Genomic DNA, 15400 nt, shown 5'->3' on the forward strand with positions numbered 1-15400 from the left:
GTCTCTACCAGAATAGTATATTGTGGTTATTGGTTTTCTTATCTGTTCCCCCTCTAAATTCGAGTTATTGTTTTAATAGGGTGGATTTTATTACAATAATTGATCATATTTCAAAGACTAGAAGGAATACTTAGGATCAAGAAATTTAAAATAAAGGGAAAGAAATCTATTCTTGATGATTCCCAAAGTTGCCATCCTAGAGACCAGAAATCATAGAAATGAACACTTCTTAAAAATTTTGCTATGTATGGAAAGGAAAGGGCGTCAGGGATATTTCCTATAATGATCAAGGTGGCATCCATATCTGATTCTCTTCCTCCTTTGGTGTGCCCCATGGCTCATTTCAGTTCCCCGGGCTGCCCCCTGAGAGCTCTGCCCTTGAGAACACACACTCTGCTCTCCTTTGCCTTGCAGTATCTCACATTTCAAACTCTATCCAGTCCCTATATTTGGAAACTGCTTTTTTATGTCTAGTGAAAGTCCCACAGGTAAAGAAGTGTTCTTTCACATTTGTGGAACACTCCTATAGAGTAGTTAGATAAAACTATCAACCTACATAATGACATAAGGTATTAAACAATGGATCTTTGTTTCTAAAAGAAGAATGGCTGGTCAGTTTCTAATGCAGCTGAAAATCAAAACATTGGAGTAAAGAGAGATAGTGAACAGCTGTTCTAAATCAGACTAATGAAAAAGGTTTAAGAAATCACCAAGTAAAACACTGTAGATCAGTTTTACTGAAAATATGATTTCTGTACCTATGGAAGACTGGTGGTTCAGCAAATGAATATTAGGTTGCTCCAGTGTACCCAGCACTGCAGTAAGCACCATAGAGGATCCGTAAAAAAGAAAATAAGACACATCAAGTGCTAGATTGTACTATTGTCTATAGGAATTCAGAGAACAAAAGAGTGATGTATTAGTAGAGGGAGAGAAAAGTGAGAGACTTTATCTCTGGTAGGATCACCAGTCAACTTTGTGACATATAGCAGCACAGAGTAGAAAAGATGTCATAATAACTTCCCTTCACATCCTCTTAATTAGCAACCTCTTTAGTTCTTTGATTCCTCAGGTATCTTTTAATTATATCTTTCTTTCCATTTCCATTTTTAACAGCCCAGTTCACAACTTTATTGCTTCAGCTAAGACTCTTGTAGTGCCCTCAAAACTGTGTCTAGAGACACATACCCACTCCAAAGTCATCTTTCCAAAGCAGTGCTTTCATCACGCCTAAAATCTTTGTGAGGTAGGGCAATTTGTATTTCCTAAGCATCTGACAACACGAGGGAGCTCTTCATTCATCATCTGGTGTTTGCTTGGCCTTCAGAGCTGTTCTAATATCTGGGAACCAACCTAGGGCAGGGCTATATTGTTATTGGCAGGAATGCGGTTGCTAAGGGATTGCACACCTAAAAAAAAGGACCGTTTTTAATTTTTTCATATAATATCTCATATTCTGACCAGTGATATTTTACACTGCTTCCTCTTTACATTTTTGTAAAATATATATTGATATCATATTAACATATTAACTAAAGTTGTTGAAAAGACTCACTTCTGGAGAATATGCTCAGTGGATAATGGGGCCGAGGAACAACTGCTCATCCTGATGCTTCCCTCCCCAACCCCATCTCCCAAGCCACATTTCTACAGGCTTCAAGAAATGTTTTGTGAGTGAGCAGAAAGGGAAGAAAGAAGGAGGAAAGGGAAGCAGGGAAGGAAGTAGGGAGGAAGAGAGATTGAGGTGAAACCAAGCAGGACCCTGCAGTGCCTTGCCTGGGTGCAAAATTCCCTCCATATCCCAAGTTTCTTGTTTGAAGAAAGGCTTTTATCTCCTAGGCCCTCTCTGAGTTCCAAAGAGCAGGCTCAAGTAGTTAATGATTAGAACAATGGAGTCACAGGACTCCTAGTTCATCCTGAAGGGATATAGATAACAATCTAACACATATCTCTGAGTTGTTCTGCAGAAACTAGGACTGCCACTCATTGTGGATAGTGACTATATGCTGACCACCAACACCTAGACCCCATACTGATTGGAACCAGAGGTTGATTGTTGAGATTCCTGGAACATCATCCTGTTACCTCACCACCATCAGAAGAATGTCCACAAGCTGATCAGGCACCCTGCAACGCTCACTCTTAATTTTGCCTTTAAAAACGCTTCCCTGACAACCATCCGGTCTTCTGAGCATGAGCTGCCCATTCTCCTTGCTTGGGTGCCCTGAAGTAAATGCTGTACTTTCCTTCACCACAACCCTGTGTCATTAGATTGACTTTGCTGTGTGTTGCACTAGCAGACTCCAATTTTGTTGGGAAACAGGGGAGGAGTGCTGTGGGAGAATAGAGGAGGAAAACAATAGCTCTAGCTGGGGGTAGGGATGCAGGAAAGATTTCACAGAAATGATGATATTTGAATTGAGTCTTGAAGAATTAAGAATTAGGTAGAAGGGTGGGCTTTCTAGAAAAATCAGAGAGAGTGGCTTGTGAAGAGGCATGCAGTGTTTAGAGAAGGATTAAAAGTCTGGTGTGATTGGAGGATGGGTTAGTCCATCAGGGGAGGGAGAGGAGATGGGGTGGAGGATGGCAGGAGATGGAGTCAGACTGAGGTCAGAACATATGCCATGTTATAGAGTTGGACTTTACAGACAATAACAAAACAGGAAATTGATGCCCTGACAGCTGTGGCAGACCTTCTTGTTGAGGAGGTCTTCGTTATGTTTGGGAATTGTTTTTAATGATAAAGTGAAGTAGCATTAGGTTGGCTGGTAGTGAATGCAGAACTTCTTTGTGAATCATGTTCAGGAATGGAATTATTTGTTGGTGTTAGAGACTTGGGAATTCAGACTTTCCTGAGTCATTTATGACTTATGAAGTACATTAATGGCTGAATCTTAAAAAAAAGAAGTGTTAAACAGGAGGTTATTCTTAGGTTATGAATGATCTTTCATTAGTTTAAACACCTGTAGTGGTGGATGGTAAAAGACTTAAAACTAATTTCACTTTTGATTTTCCTGTAAAGGAATTGGAGTCCATGCATATGAAATATTTCCATCTCTTTTTTTTTTAAATAGATATTAATTGGAGTATAATTGCTTCACAGTACTGTGTTAGTTCCTGTTGTACACCAGAGTGAATCAGTGACTATGCATATACCTGTCCCCATATCCCCTCCCTCTTGAGCCTCCCTCCCGTCCTCCTTATCCCACCCCTCTAGTTCATCGCAAAGCACCTAGCTGATCTCCCTGTGCTATGCTGCTGCTTCCCACTAGCTAACTATTGGAAAACAGGATGGAGCTTCCATCTCTTTTTAAAAGGGTGTTTATATTAAATAAAAGTGATTCAAATTCTAGTTTTAGTGAAAATAGCCTACATTTTTACCAATTAACTTGATTGCTAAGTCCCAACAGTTTAAAATATGAGATCATTATATAATTCTCAGTATAGATGCCAGAAGTGCTTCATTTTTAATACCCTTATACTCATGAGGTAACACTTCTGTGTTTGAACATGTGTTTCAGAAGCAGTGGGAATTAGTTTTTAGTCATGAGGCCCATTACTCTTATCCCCTCACCTGTGCCACACCCACTCACACACAGCCATTCTTAACATACACATGTTCACCTCTGTACACAGGTGCATGTATTGGTGGGTTAGCCAGCTATAAGAGAGAATTTCCTCACTGTTCTTGCTAGCAGATACTGGAAAATTCCCTCCCATAATGTCTTAGGAGTCTCCATTACCTGAAATGAATCAGGTGTAACCTTCTTTGAAGCCAAAAAGAGTCCTAGGTTACCTTTAAAGCATGTCTTTAGCCACAGTCCTAACGTGTTGCCATCCTGAGTATGGTTTCTCTGAGGCGATACTTAAGGAAGTGCAAATGTGCAAATGTGCAAAAGAAAAAAAGGAAGTGCAAATCCACCTTGGTAATAGGCTGTCTAACCTAGTCACCTTCTAGGCAGAAGTAAAAGGGGAGGAAAAAAATGCCACTTCTGTGAGGCATTTGGGAGCTATTGTTTTACACATAGCAATTTTATTTGTTCTCTGTAAATTATCCTGTCAGTATCAAACTGAGTTGGATTTCATAACACTGTACACACCTGCAATTAGTAGAGGACAAAGTATGCTACTAAATAGACGTAAACTGAATGTCATTACAATGGCAAAGCAAATGGTAACAGAATGTTTATAAAATTGTCTTTAAAAAGGGCTTTTTATTGTTGCATGTAATCATTACCTTTCCTGATGGATTCTGTCACACTAGCATGACTTATTTTAACCAAACAAACTCAGTTTTCCTGGCTTGTACTGTTTACATACTACTATATTCATCAAATAAGAGCACTTTTAGAATGCTGCTTTTAAAGCTTATTTTCAGGTGAAATAACAGATTTTGAGCAGCTGTGAGAAAAATCTAATGATTTTTGAGGGAAGGTGTTTAACTTACAGGTGTGACATTACCAGGGTAGGAATAATTTTTAATTTCTGTGACCAAATTTCTTTTAAATTTCATGTAAGATATATACTTTTCTTAAACAGAGTTAAGTTTCTTCTCAATTCAGTGGTATCTTCAGAGGCTAGTCTGACCAGAGCTGGAGTGTTTCTGCTGCTAGCTTCCTATACCTTCTGGCCTCAGAGGCTGATTATTCCTCTGGCTGAAGAGGAGCCAAGGCTCAGACATTCTAGGTGCTTCCCGATAGTAGCCAAGTCATCTCTGGAGGATCAAGTTGACAGGAGAGGGCAGGTTTGGAATTTTGCTGAATCTGTGACTGTTTGTCTAGGAATGCAGACACGGAGATGACTCTGGAGCGAGCAGTGAGTATGCTTGAGGCAGACCACACACCGCCGTCCAGGATTTCTGCTGCAGCTACTTTCATACAGCATGAGTGCTTCCAGAAATCTGAAGCGCGGAAAAGGGTGAGCATATCATATTAAGTCTGATGTAAAACTAGCACACTTTCACATCTATTACGGTGATACTGCAAACTGAAACCAATTTTAATTTATTTTAATTTTTGAAAATCTTCATTGAGTTATGTCAATCATAGCTCAATTTTTTTAATTAATTAAATAAATAAATAAAAATAAATCTTTATTGAGACCTTTTAAGAGGAAATATACACTGATTGCCAAAAAAAATTTTCCTGCAATCCAGAACTTAGAATGTAAATCACTAATACATACCTCTCCCTTCTTTGTCTGACCCTTTAGAACCATCCCCAGAGATAATTGTTTGTATCAGTCTGTGTAGTTTCAGATTTTTCTGAGAGAGAAAGGCGGCGAGAGAGAGAAAATGAGTGTACATTTTAGGCTATTATTTTCTACGTTTAAAAAAACATATTAAATATAAGCAATGTGTTCCAATTTTTGTTTTCCTTAAACAATTTCTTTAACATATTACAACAGTGGTTCAATGGATAGCTTTGTACATGTATCTTTTGGCATTTCCACCAGTGTTGCTATAGGACAGATCCTCCAAAATGGAATCAATGTTCGTTTTAAAAAGTGGTACATTTGTGAGGGAAAAAAAATCATAGTTCAAAAAGGTATGCAGTGAAAAGTAAGTTTCTCTCCTACTCCAAACCCCAGTCTACCCCCCATTTCCCTCTTTCTCTATCAACCTCCCATTCTCACTCCTCCTCCCTCCCTCCCTCCTTCTCTCTTTGTCTCTCTCATCAATTTTGGGGTATCTTTCCAGAGATAGTTTATGCTTGTAGAAACAATTATTGGATGGGTTGGTTGAATATCCTTTTTTGTTTAAAATAAAATCACAAATGGTAACAGGTTATTTACAGTACTCAGTACTTTATGTTTTTATCTAACACTATATCTTGGAAATCTTCAGTATTTATTAGCCCTACTTCATTCTTTAAAACTGCTACATAGATTTCTCTTGTATAAGTGCACCAATTTTGTTTGTTCAGTTTTTTAACAGACTTATTAAGGTTCAAAATGACAAAGTTTTGACATATGTTTTGATACTGTGAAACCATCATCACAATCAATATAATGAGCATATCCATTACCTCCAAAGTTTCCTTGTGCCCCTTGGTAATCAATACATCCCACCCCTACACAACCCACTTCCAGTCCCCAGGCAACCAGTGATCTGCTTTCTGTTACTATAGGTAAGTTGAATTTTCTAGATTTGTATATAAATGGAATCATATAGTAAATATGCATTTTTTGTCTGGATTCTTTTACTCAGCTTAAATCTTTTAAGATCCATCTGTGTTGTATGTATCAAAAGATGTGTGTGTGTATGGCTGAGTAGTATTTTGTTGTATGGATACACCATAATGTGTTTATCCATTTACCTGTTGATGCACATTTGAGTTTTGGCTATTACAAATAAAGCTGCTATGAACATATGTATACAAACAAATGTTTTACTTTCTCTGGGGTAAATTCCTTAGAGTGGAATGCCTGGATGATATGGAAGTTGTATGGCTTTTTAAGGAGTTGCCAAACTGTTTTACAAAGTAGCTGTACCATTTTACATTCCCACCAGCAATGTATGAGAGTTCCAGTTCCTCGATATCCTAACACTTGACATGGTCAGTATTTATTAGAGCCTATAGGTTTGTAGTAGTATTTCATTGTAGTTTTAATTTGCATTTTCCTAATGACTAATGATGTTGAACATCTTTTCATTTGCTTATTTATTTATTTTTTTTAATTTTATTTTTATTTATTTTTATTTATTTATTTTTGGCTGTGTTGGGTCTTCGTTTCTGTGCGAGGACTTTCTCCAGTTGCAGCAAGCGGGGGCCACTCTTCATCGCCGTGCGCGGGCCTCTCACTGTCGCGGCCTCTCTTGTTGCGGAGCACAGGCTCCAGATGCGCAGGCTCAGTAGTTGTGGCTCACGGGCCTAGTTGCTCTGCGGCATGTGGGATCTTCCCAGACCAGGGCTCGAACCCGTGTCCCCTGCATTGGCAGGCAGATTCTCAACCACTGCGCCTCCAGGGAAGCCCCATTTGCTTATTTATTATCTGTATACCTTCTTTGGTGAAATGTGTTTCCAGATCTTTTGCCCATTTTTTTATTTGGGTCTTTTGTTTTCTTATTGAATTCTGATATTTCTTTATAGATTCTGGATATAAATCTTTTTTCATATATATGATTTGGAAATATTTTCTCTCAATTGTGTTTTGTTTTTTCATTCTCTTAACAGTTTTTAATTTTGATGGAGTCTAATTTATCAATTTTTTCCTTATGGGTCATACTTTTCATGGTGTATCCAAGAAATCTTTCTGTACTCCAAGGTCACAAAAATACTCTTCTATATTTTCTTCTAGAAGTTTTTTAAGTGTAATATTTTATAGTTGATCAGTAGTCCTTTGGGGGTTAATTTTTGCATATATTGCAAGATGTGGACCAAAATTCCTTTTGTTAAAATATATGTATATGCAATTGTTTAAGCAGGATTTGTTAAAAAGACTAGCCTTTTGGTACTGAGGTTTTTTTGCACTTTTGTTGAAAAGGAATTGATCATATACATATATGTGAGTTTATTTCTGGACTATGTATTCTATTCCATTGATCTCTGTCTATCTTTATACAAATACTGTACTGTCTTGATTACCATAGTTTTATATTAAGTCTTGAAATTAGGTAATGTTAGTCCTCTGACTTTGTTCTTTTTCAAGTTATTTTGGCTATTCTAGGTATTTTGCTGTTCCATTTGAATTTTAGAAATGAGCTTGTCAATTTCCATATTTTATAGAACTGCTGGGATTTTGTTTTGAGGTTGCATTGAATCTGTAGATCAATATGTGGAGAATTGACATCTAAACAAGTCTTCTGACCTCTGAACATGGTATACTGCACCACTTACTTAGGTCTTCTTTAATTTCTCTCAACAGTGTTTTGTAGTTTTTACTCTAGAGATCTTTCATTCTTTTGTCAGATCTTTCCCTAAAGATACCATATTTCTAGATGCTTTTATAAATGGTCAACTTTTTCTTTTCATTTTCAATTTTTGGTAGTTCAATGATAGTAGATAGAAATGCAGTTGATTTTTATATGTTGATTTTGTATCTGTGTTATTACCTACTTCACTTATTAGCTCTTGTAGCATATTTGTAGATTCATCACATTTCTACATAGAAGGTCATGCCAACTGTAAATAAAGACAGTTTTGTTTCTTCCTTTCTAATCTGGATGACTTATATGTCTTTTTTTTTTTTAATTTAGTACTGGCTAGAACCTCCAGTACAATGTTAAAAAGAAGTGAGAGTGGACATGTCCTGTTCCTGATTGTAGGGGAAAGCATTCAGTTGTGCTTACACTATTAAGTATGATGCTACCTGTAAGTTTTTGTTGTTGTTGTTGTTGTTTTTTGAGGAATTTAATCTGGGGTATTTTTGTGGTTTTTCTTTTTCTTTTTTCTTTTCTTGCTTGCTTTTTTTTTTTTTTTGGAAGAAAGGGAAAAGGCTTATACTTTAGTATTTTTAACAACAGTTTTTTCCAGCTTTTTGTTTTGTTTTTTTAATTGAGATGTAATTGACATATAACATTATATTAGTTTCAGGTATACAATATAATGGTATGATACATGTATATATTGTGCAGTGATCACCACAATAAATCTGGTTACCATTTATCACCACACACGGTTACAAAATTTTTTTTCTTGTCATGAGAAGTTTTAAGATCTACTGTCTTAGCAACTTTCAAATATACAATACAGTATTAGTAACTATAGTCATCATGCTGTACATTACATCCCCAGGACTTATTTATTTTATAGCTGGAAGTTTGTACCTTTTTTTTTTTAGTTTTTTTTTAGTTTGTACCTTTTGACCCCCTTCACCCATTGCACCCTGCCCCAAACCTCCTCCCCACCTCTGGCAACCACCATACTGTACTCTGTACCTATGATTTTGGGGTTTTTTTGTTTTATTTGTTTCTTAAATTCCAGATGTGAGTGAGGTCATAGGGTGTTTGTCTATCTCTGTCTGACTTATTTCACTTAGCATAATGCCTTTAAGGTCCATACATGTTGTTGCAGTGGCAGTAATTCCTTCTTTTTTATAGCTGAATAATAGTCCATATATATATATTTACACACACACACCACAAGTTCTTTATCTGTTCATCCGTCGATGGACACTTAGGTTGTTTCCATGTCTTAGCTATTATAAATAATGCTGCAGTCGAGCTTCCCTGGTGGCACAGTGGTTAAGAATCCGCCTGCCAATGCAGGGTACATGGGTTCGAGCCCTGGTCCGGGAAGATCCCACATGCCACAGAACAACTAAGCCCGTGCGCCACAAATGCTGAAGCCCGTGTGCCTAGAGCCCGTGCTCTGCAACAAGAAGCCACCGCAATGAGAAACCCACACACCGCAATGAAGAGTAGCCCCGGCTCACCGCAACTAGAGAAAGCCTGTGCACAGCAACGAAGACCCAATACAGCCAAAAATAAATAAATAAATAAAATAAATTTATTAAAAATAATAATAATAATGCTGCAGGGAACACGGGGGTTCGTATATCTTTTTGAGTTAGTGTTTTTGTTTCCTTCAGATAATACCTATAAGTAGAATTGCTGCATTATATGGTTGTTCTATTTTTCATTTTTTGAGGAACCTCCATACCATTTTCCACAGTGGCTGCTCCAATTTACATTCCCACCAACAGTACACAAGGGTTTCTTGTCTTTTTGGTAATAGCAATTCTAATAGGTGTGAGGTAATATCTCATTGTGGTTTTGATTTTCATTTCCTTGTTGATTAGTGATGCTGATTAGTGACACATCTTTTCATGTGTTTATTGGCAATCTGTCTGTTTTCTTTGGAAAAATGTCTATTCATGTCCTCCTCCCATTTTTTAATCAGGTTGTTTGTTTTGATGTTGAGTTGTATGAGTTCTTTGTATACTTTATATACATAAAGTATATAAAGTATATATATATATATATACTTTATATATATCCCTGATCAGGCATATGATTTGCAAATATTTTCTCCCATTGTATAGGTTGCCTTTTGTTGATCTATTCTTCTGCTGTGCAGAAGCTTTTTAGTTTGATATAGTCCTACTTGTTTATTTTTGCTTTTGTTGCCTTTCTTTGGATGTCAAATCCAAAAAATCATCACCAAGACCAACGTCAAGGAGCTTACAGCCTATGTTTCCTTCCAGGAGTTTTATGGTTTCAGGTCTTACGTTCAAGTCTTTAATCCATTTTCAGTTGATTTTTGTGTATGGTGTAAGATAGTGGTACAGTTACATTTTTTTGCATGTGGCTGTGCAGCTTCCCCAAAACCTTTTATTGTGTATTCTTGGCTTCTTTGTTGTAAATTGATCATAATGTGTGGGTTTATTTCTGGGCTCTCTAATCTGTTCCACTGATCTATATGTCTGTTTTTATTCTAAAATCATACTGGTTTGATTATTATAGCTTTTAAATATAGTTTGAAATCAAGGAAGCATGATGCCTCCAGCTTTGTTCTTTTTTCTCAAGATTCCTTTATCTATCAGGGTCTTTTGTGGTTCTATATAAATGTTAGGATTGCTTGTTCTACTTCCATGAAAAATACCGTTGGAATCTTGATGGGGATTTCATTGAATCTGGAGATTGCTTTGGGTAGTATAGACATTTTAATGATATTAATTCTTCCAATCTATGAGCATGGAATATATTTCCATTTACTTGTGTCTTCTTCAGTTTCTTTCTTCAATGTCGTATAATTTTCAGTGTACAGGTCTTTCACCTCATTGGTTAAATTTATTCCTAGGATTTTATTCTTTTTGCTGCAATTGTAAATGGGATTGTTTTCTTAATTTCTCTGTCTGATAGTTTGTTATTAAGTATAAAGAAATGCAACCGATTTTTGTATATTAGTTTGGTATCTTACAACTTTACTGAATTTGTTGATTAGTTCTAACAGTTTTCTGTGACGTCTTTAGGGTTTCCTGTACATAATATCATGTCATCTGCAAATAGTGACAATTTTACTTCTTCCTTTCTGATTTGATGCCTTTTATTTCTTTTTCTTGCCTAGTTGCTCTGGCTAGGACTTTCAATACTATGTTGAACAGAAGTGGTGAGAGTGGGCATCCTTGTTGCTTCTGATCTTTGAGGAAAAGCTTTCAGCTTTTTACCATTGAGTATGATGTTAGCTGTTGGTGTAGGTTTTTCATAAATCACCGAATCAAGTTGAATAACTTCCCTTCTGTCCCTAATTTAATAGATTTTTTTTCCCCCTCAGGAATGACTGTTAAATTTTATCAAATGCTTTTTATACATCTATTGAAATACTTCTCTGGTTTTTATTTTAATTTTGCTAATATGATATATTACTTTGATTTTTAAATGTTACCCCATTCCTATGATGAAACCCACTTGGTCATGATGTACTGTCACTTTTTATATTTTTGAATTAGATTTGCTAAAATTTTGTCAAGAACTTACAAAGCTAATTTACAAATGATATTGACCTGTAATTTTCTTTTCTTGTAATGTCTTTGTCCAGTTTTAGATTGAGGGTAATACTAGCCTCATAGAATGAATTGGAAAGTGTCCTCTTCTCTTCAATTTTCTGAAAGATTTTGATTGGACTTGGTATTATTTCTTCCTTAAATGTTTGGTGGAATTCACCAGTGAAGCTATTTTAACCTTAAGTCTTCATTGTGAGAAGGTTATTAACTATAAATTTAATTTCTTTAACTGATATGGGGCTATTTGGACTATCTATTTCTTCCTATTGAGCTTTGGTAGTTTATGTCATTCAAAGACCAAAGTCTTTGTTCATTTTATCTAAGTTGTTCCAGTGCTCTTCATTTCTTTTTGTAGGGGGTGTCATCTGATGTCATTTCCCTTTGCCTGAAGAATTTTTTAAAACATTTATTATAATGCAAATCTCTGATTAACTATTTCAGCTTTGAATATCTGAAAAAGAATTTCATCTTTGCTTTTGAAAGATATTTTCACTAGTAACAGAACCCTAGGTTGATGGTGTTTTAATTCCAATACTTGAAAGTTGTTGCTCCATTGTCTTGTCACCTGCATTGTTTCAGACAAGAAATGTCCTGTCCTCCTTATTTTTGTACTGTACATGATGTGTCTCTCCCTGCCTACCCAAGCTGCTTTTAAGATTTTATCTTTATCATTGGTGTTGAGCAGTTCGGTCACGATGTACCTTTGTGCAGTTTTCCGTAGGCTTCTTGAGTTCATTAGACTTCTCAAAATTGTTGATTTCTGCTTTTCATCAAATTTTGGAATTTTGTTTGGGAAATTTTCTTCTGTCCCACCTTTGGGAACTACGGTTACATATGTATTAGGCTGCTTGAAGTTGTCCCACAGCTCATGCATACTCTATTTTTCTTTTTTAGTTGGTTTCTTTTTTCTGTATGTTTCTTTTTGGATAAATTCATTTTCTATGCTTTAAATATACTAAAATTTTCTTCTGCAGTGTTTAATATGCCATTAATCTCATTCAGTGTACTTTTTATTTCATAAATTATAGTTTTCCTCTCTAGAAGTAAAATTTGAGTCTTTTTTATATCTTCTGTGTCCCTACCTAACATGTTTCATCTTTCCTCAAGATATCTGAACGTAGGGAAGACTGTTAAAATAGCTGCTTGAATGACCTTGTCTGTTAATTCTAACATCTGTGTCCATTCTAGGTGGGTTTCATTATTTTTTAATTTATTTTATTGAAGTATAGTTGATTTACAATGTTGTGTTAATTTCTGCTGTCCAGCAAAGTGATTCAGGTATACATATATGTATTCTTTTTCATATTCCTTTCTATTATGGTTTATTACAGAATATTGAATATAGTTCCCTGTGCTGTACAGTAGGATCTTGTTGTTTATCCATCCTATATATAATAGTTTGCATCTGCTAATCCCAAACTCCCAATCCTTCCCTCCCCTACCTTCCCCTCCCACTTGGCAACCACAAGTCTGTTCTCTATGTCGGTGAGTCCGTTTCTGTTTCATAGGTAAGTTCATCTGTGTCATATTTTAGGTTCCACATATAAGTGATATCATATGGTATTTATCTTTCTCTTTCTGACTTACTCACTTAGTATGATAACCTCTGGGTCCATCCATGTTGCTGCAACTGGCATTGTTTCATTCTTTTTTATGCCTGAGTAGTATTCCATTATATCTATCACATCATCTTTATCCATTCATCTGTCAGTTGTTTCCATGTCTTAGCTATTGTGAATAGTGCTGCTATGAACATAGGGGTGCATGTATCTTTTCAAATTATAGTTCTGTCCAGATATATGCCCAGGACAGAAGTTGAGACACAGATGTAGAGAACAAACGTATGGACACCAAGGGGGGAAAACTGCAGTGGGGTGGGGATGGTGGTGTGCTGAATTGGGCGATTGGGATTGACATGTATACGGTGATGTGTATAAAATTGATGACAGATTAAAAAAAAAAAAAAAAAAGAACAGGTATATGCCCAGGAGTGGGATTGCTGAATCATATGGCAACTCTATTTTCAGTTATTTGAGGAACCTCCATACTGTTTTCCATAGTGGCTGCACCAATTTACATTCTGAGTGGGTTTCATTTGATTGTTTTTACTCCTCATTATGGATAATATTTTTCTTCTTTGCATGCCTGGAAATTTTTTATCGAATGCCAGGTATTATGAATTTTATCTTGTTGGATGCTGGACATTTTTATATTTGTAGATATTCTTGAGTTTTCTTCACAAACTCAAGGATAACAATTAAATTACTTGAAAACAGTTTGACTCTTTCAAATCTTGCTTTTAAGATTTGTTGGTGGGACCAGAGTAGCATTTATTCTAGAACTAATTAGTCCCCACTTCTTAAGGCAAGACACTTCTGAGAACTCTACCCAATGTACTATGAATTATGAGGCTTTCTGGCTGGCTAGTGAGAATAGGCCCTGTTCACGGGCCTGTGTGAGCATGAGGAGCAGTAACTTTTTTAGGCAGTTACTTCCGTGGCCTCAGGCAACTTCCTCACAAAGATGAACTGATTAATACTCTACTGAATACTAAATGGGGACCCTCTGCAGATCTCAGGAGTTCTCTTTCTGTGCAGCTCTTTTCTTACTGTTACTCCTCCCTGCAAACATTAGCCTCTTTGTTCTTCTTGGATTCTTCACTCTTTCTCCTCAGCTCTGCTTGTTGAATTCCACTTAGGTTTTCCCGCATCGCACCACAGCCTGGGAACTCTCTCAAGACTGTGATCTGAGGCAGCAGTAGGGCTGTCCTTGCTTGTTCTCCATCTCTTAGGGATCACTGTCCATCATTGCCTCACGTCCAGTTATTGAAACTATTGTATGTTTTGTCTGGTTTTTTTTTTTTTTTAAATACTGTATGTCTCTGTAGCTTTTTCTCTTTTTTTTAATTTTTATTTATTTATTTATTTATTTTTGGCTGTGTTGGGTCTTCGTTTCTGTGCGAGGACTTTCTCCAGTTGCAGCAAGTGGGGGCCACTCTTCATCGTGGTGTGCGGGCCTCTCTTGTTGCGGAGCATAGGCTCCAGACGTGCAGGCGCAGTAGTTGTGGCTCACGGGCCTAGTTGCTCCACGGCATGTGGGATCTTCCCAGACCAGGGCTCGAACCCGTGTCCCCTGCATTGGCAGGCAGATTCTCAACCACTGCGCCACCAGGGAAGCCTTGTCTGGTTTTTAAAATTGTTCAAATGGTAGGTAAATCCAGTCCTCATTACTAGTTAGTCACTTTTAATTTTGATAAATAACCTCCTATAAATCTTCCCCCAAATTATACAAATTTACACTCCCACCAGCATGGTGTCAAAGTGCCTATTTACATGTACCATTACTACCACAACATATTATTCTTTTTTGTTCATTTTTGTTAATCTGATAAGGAGAAAGAAAGGTATCTCTTTATAGAAGAAATTCTCCATTTCTGGAAATCAAGACGAATAACTGATCAGGTAATCAGAGTTACAGAGAAATTCTTTTAAAAAATTATACACACACACACACACACACACACACAGAATTTGTCATTGTCTTTCATACATAAACTATGCCGATTATGTTTCATTTGCCATTTTTAGTTTTTTTGGAGTGAGATGGGAACTTAGTGGCGCTTATTCATCTGAGTTCGTATCCTTCTAGATTCTTATATTTTTACCTAGTCTTTTAGGTTAATTTCTTCCACAACCAATTACAGAGCTTTTTAAAGCTCTTCACCTTTCTCTAGTCTTTCTAAAGCATTCAAATTAGTTTTCAGAGACACAGAGCTTTTTCAGAATAGGTAAATAAATTACATAATTACAATAACAAGTATAACTGACATAAATGCATTGGGTAAGAAACCTAAGTTATTCTTGGTAAACTAGAAGAAATAAGAATGCAAAGGCCAACATATACTAACCTACAGCTTTGATAGTACTCAAAATCTGTGGATGTCACAGAGGGAAAA

General features: G+C 36.4%; 1 protein-coding gene across 2 annotated transcripts in view; it reads left to right on the forward strand.

Annotated features, from left to right (window-relative positions):
• Positions 1-15400, forward strand: part of PKP2 (plakophilin 2) — an 83765-nt gene that overhangs the window by 15976 nt on the left and 52389 nt on the right. For both annotated transcript variants that reach the window (XM_061204150.1, XM_061204149.1), the window contains exon 4: positions 4782-4917. In XM_061204150.1, coding sequence (XP_061060133.1) covers positions 4782-4917 — 136 coding nt within the window. The remainder of the gene's footprint in view (positions 1-4781; positions 4918-15400) is intronic.

Source organism: Eubalaena glacialis, chromosome 11, assembly GCF_028564815.1.
Source record: "Eubalaena glacialis isolate mEubGla1 chromosome 11, mEubGla1.1.hap2.+ XY, whole genome shotgun sequence".
NCBI classification, from domain to species: Eukaryota; Metazoa; Chordata; class Mammalia; order Artiodactyla; family Balaenidae; genus Eubalaena; species Eubalaena glacialis.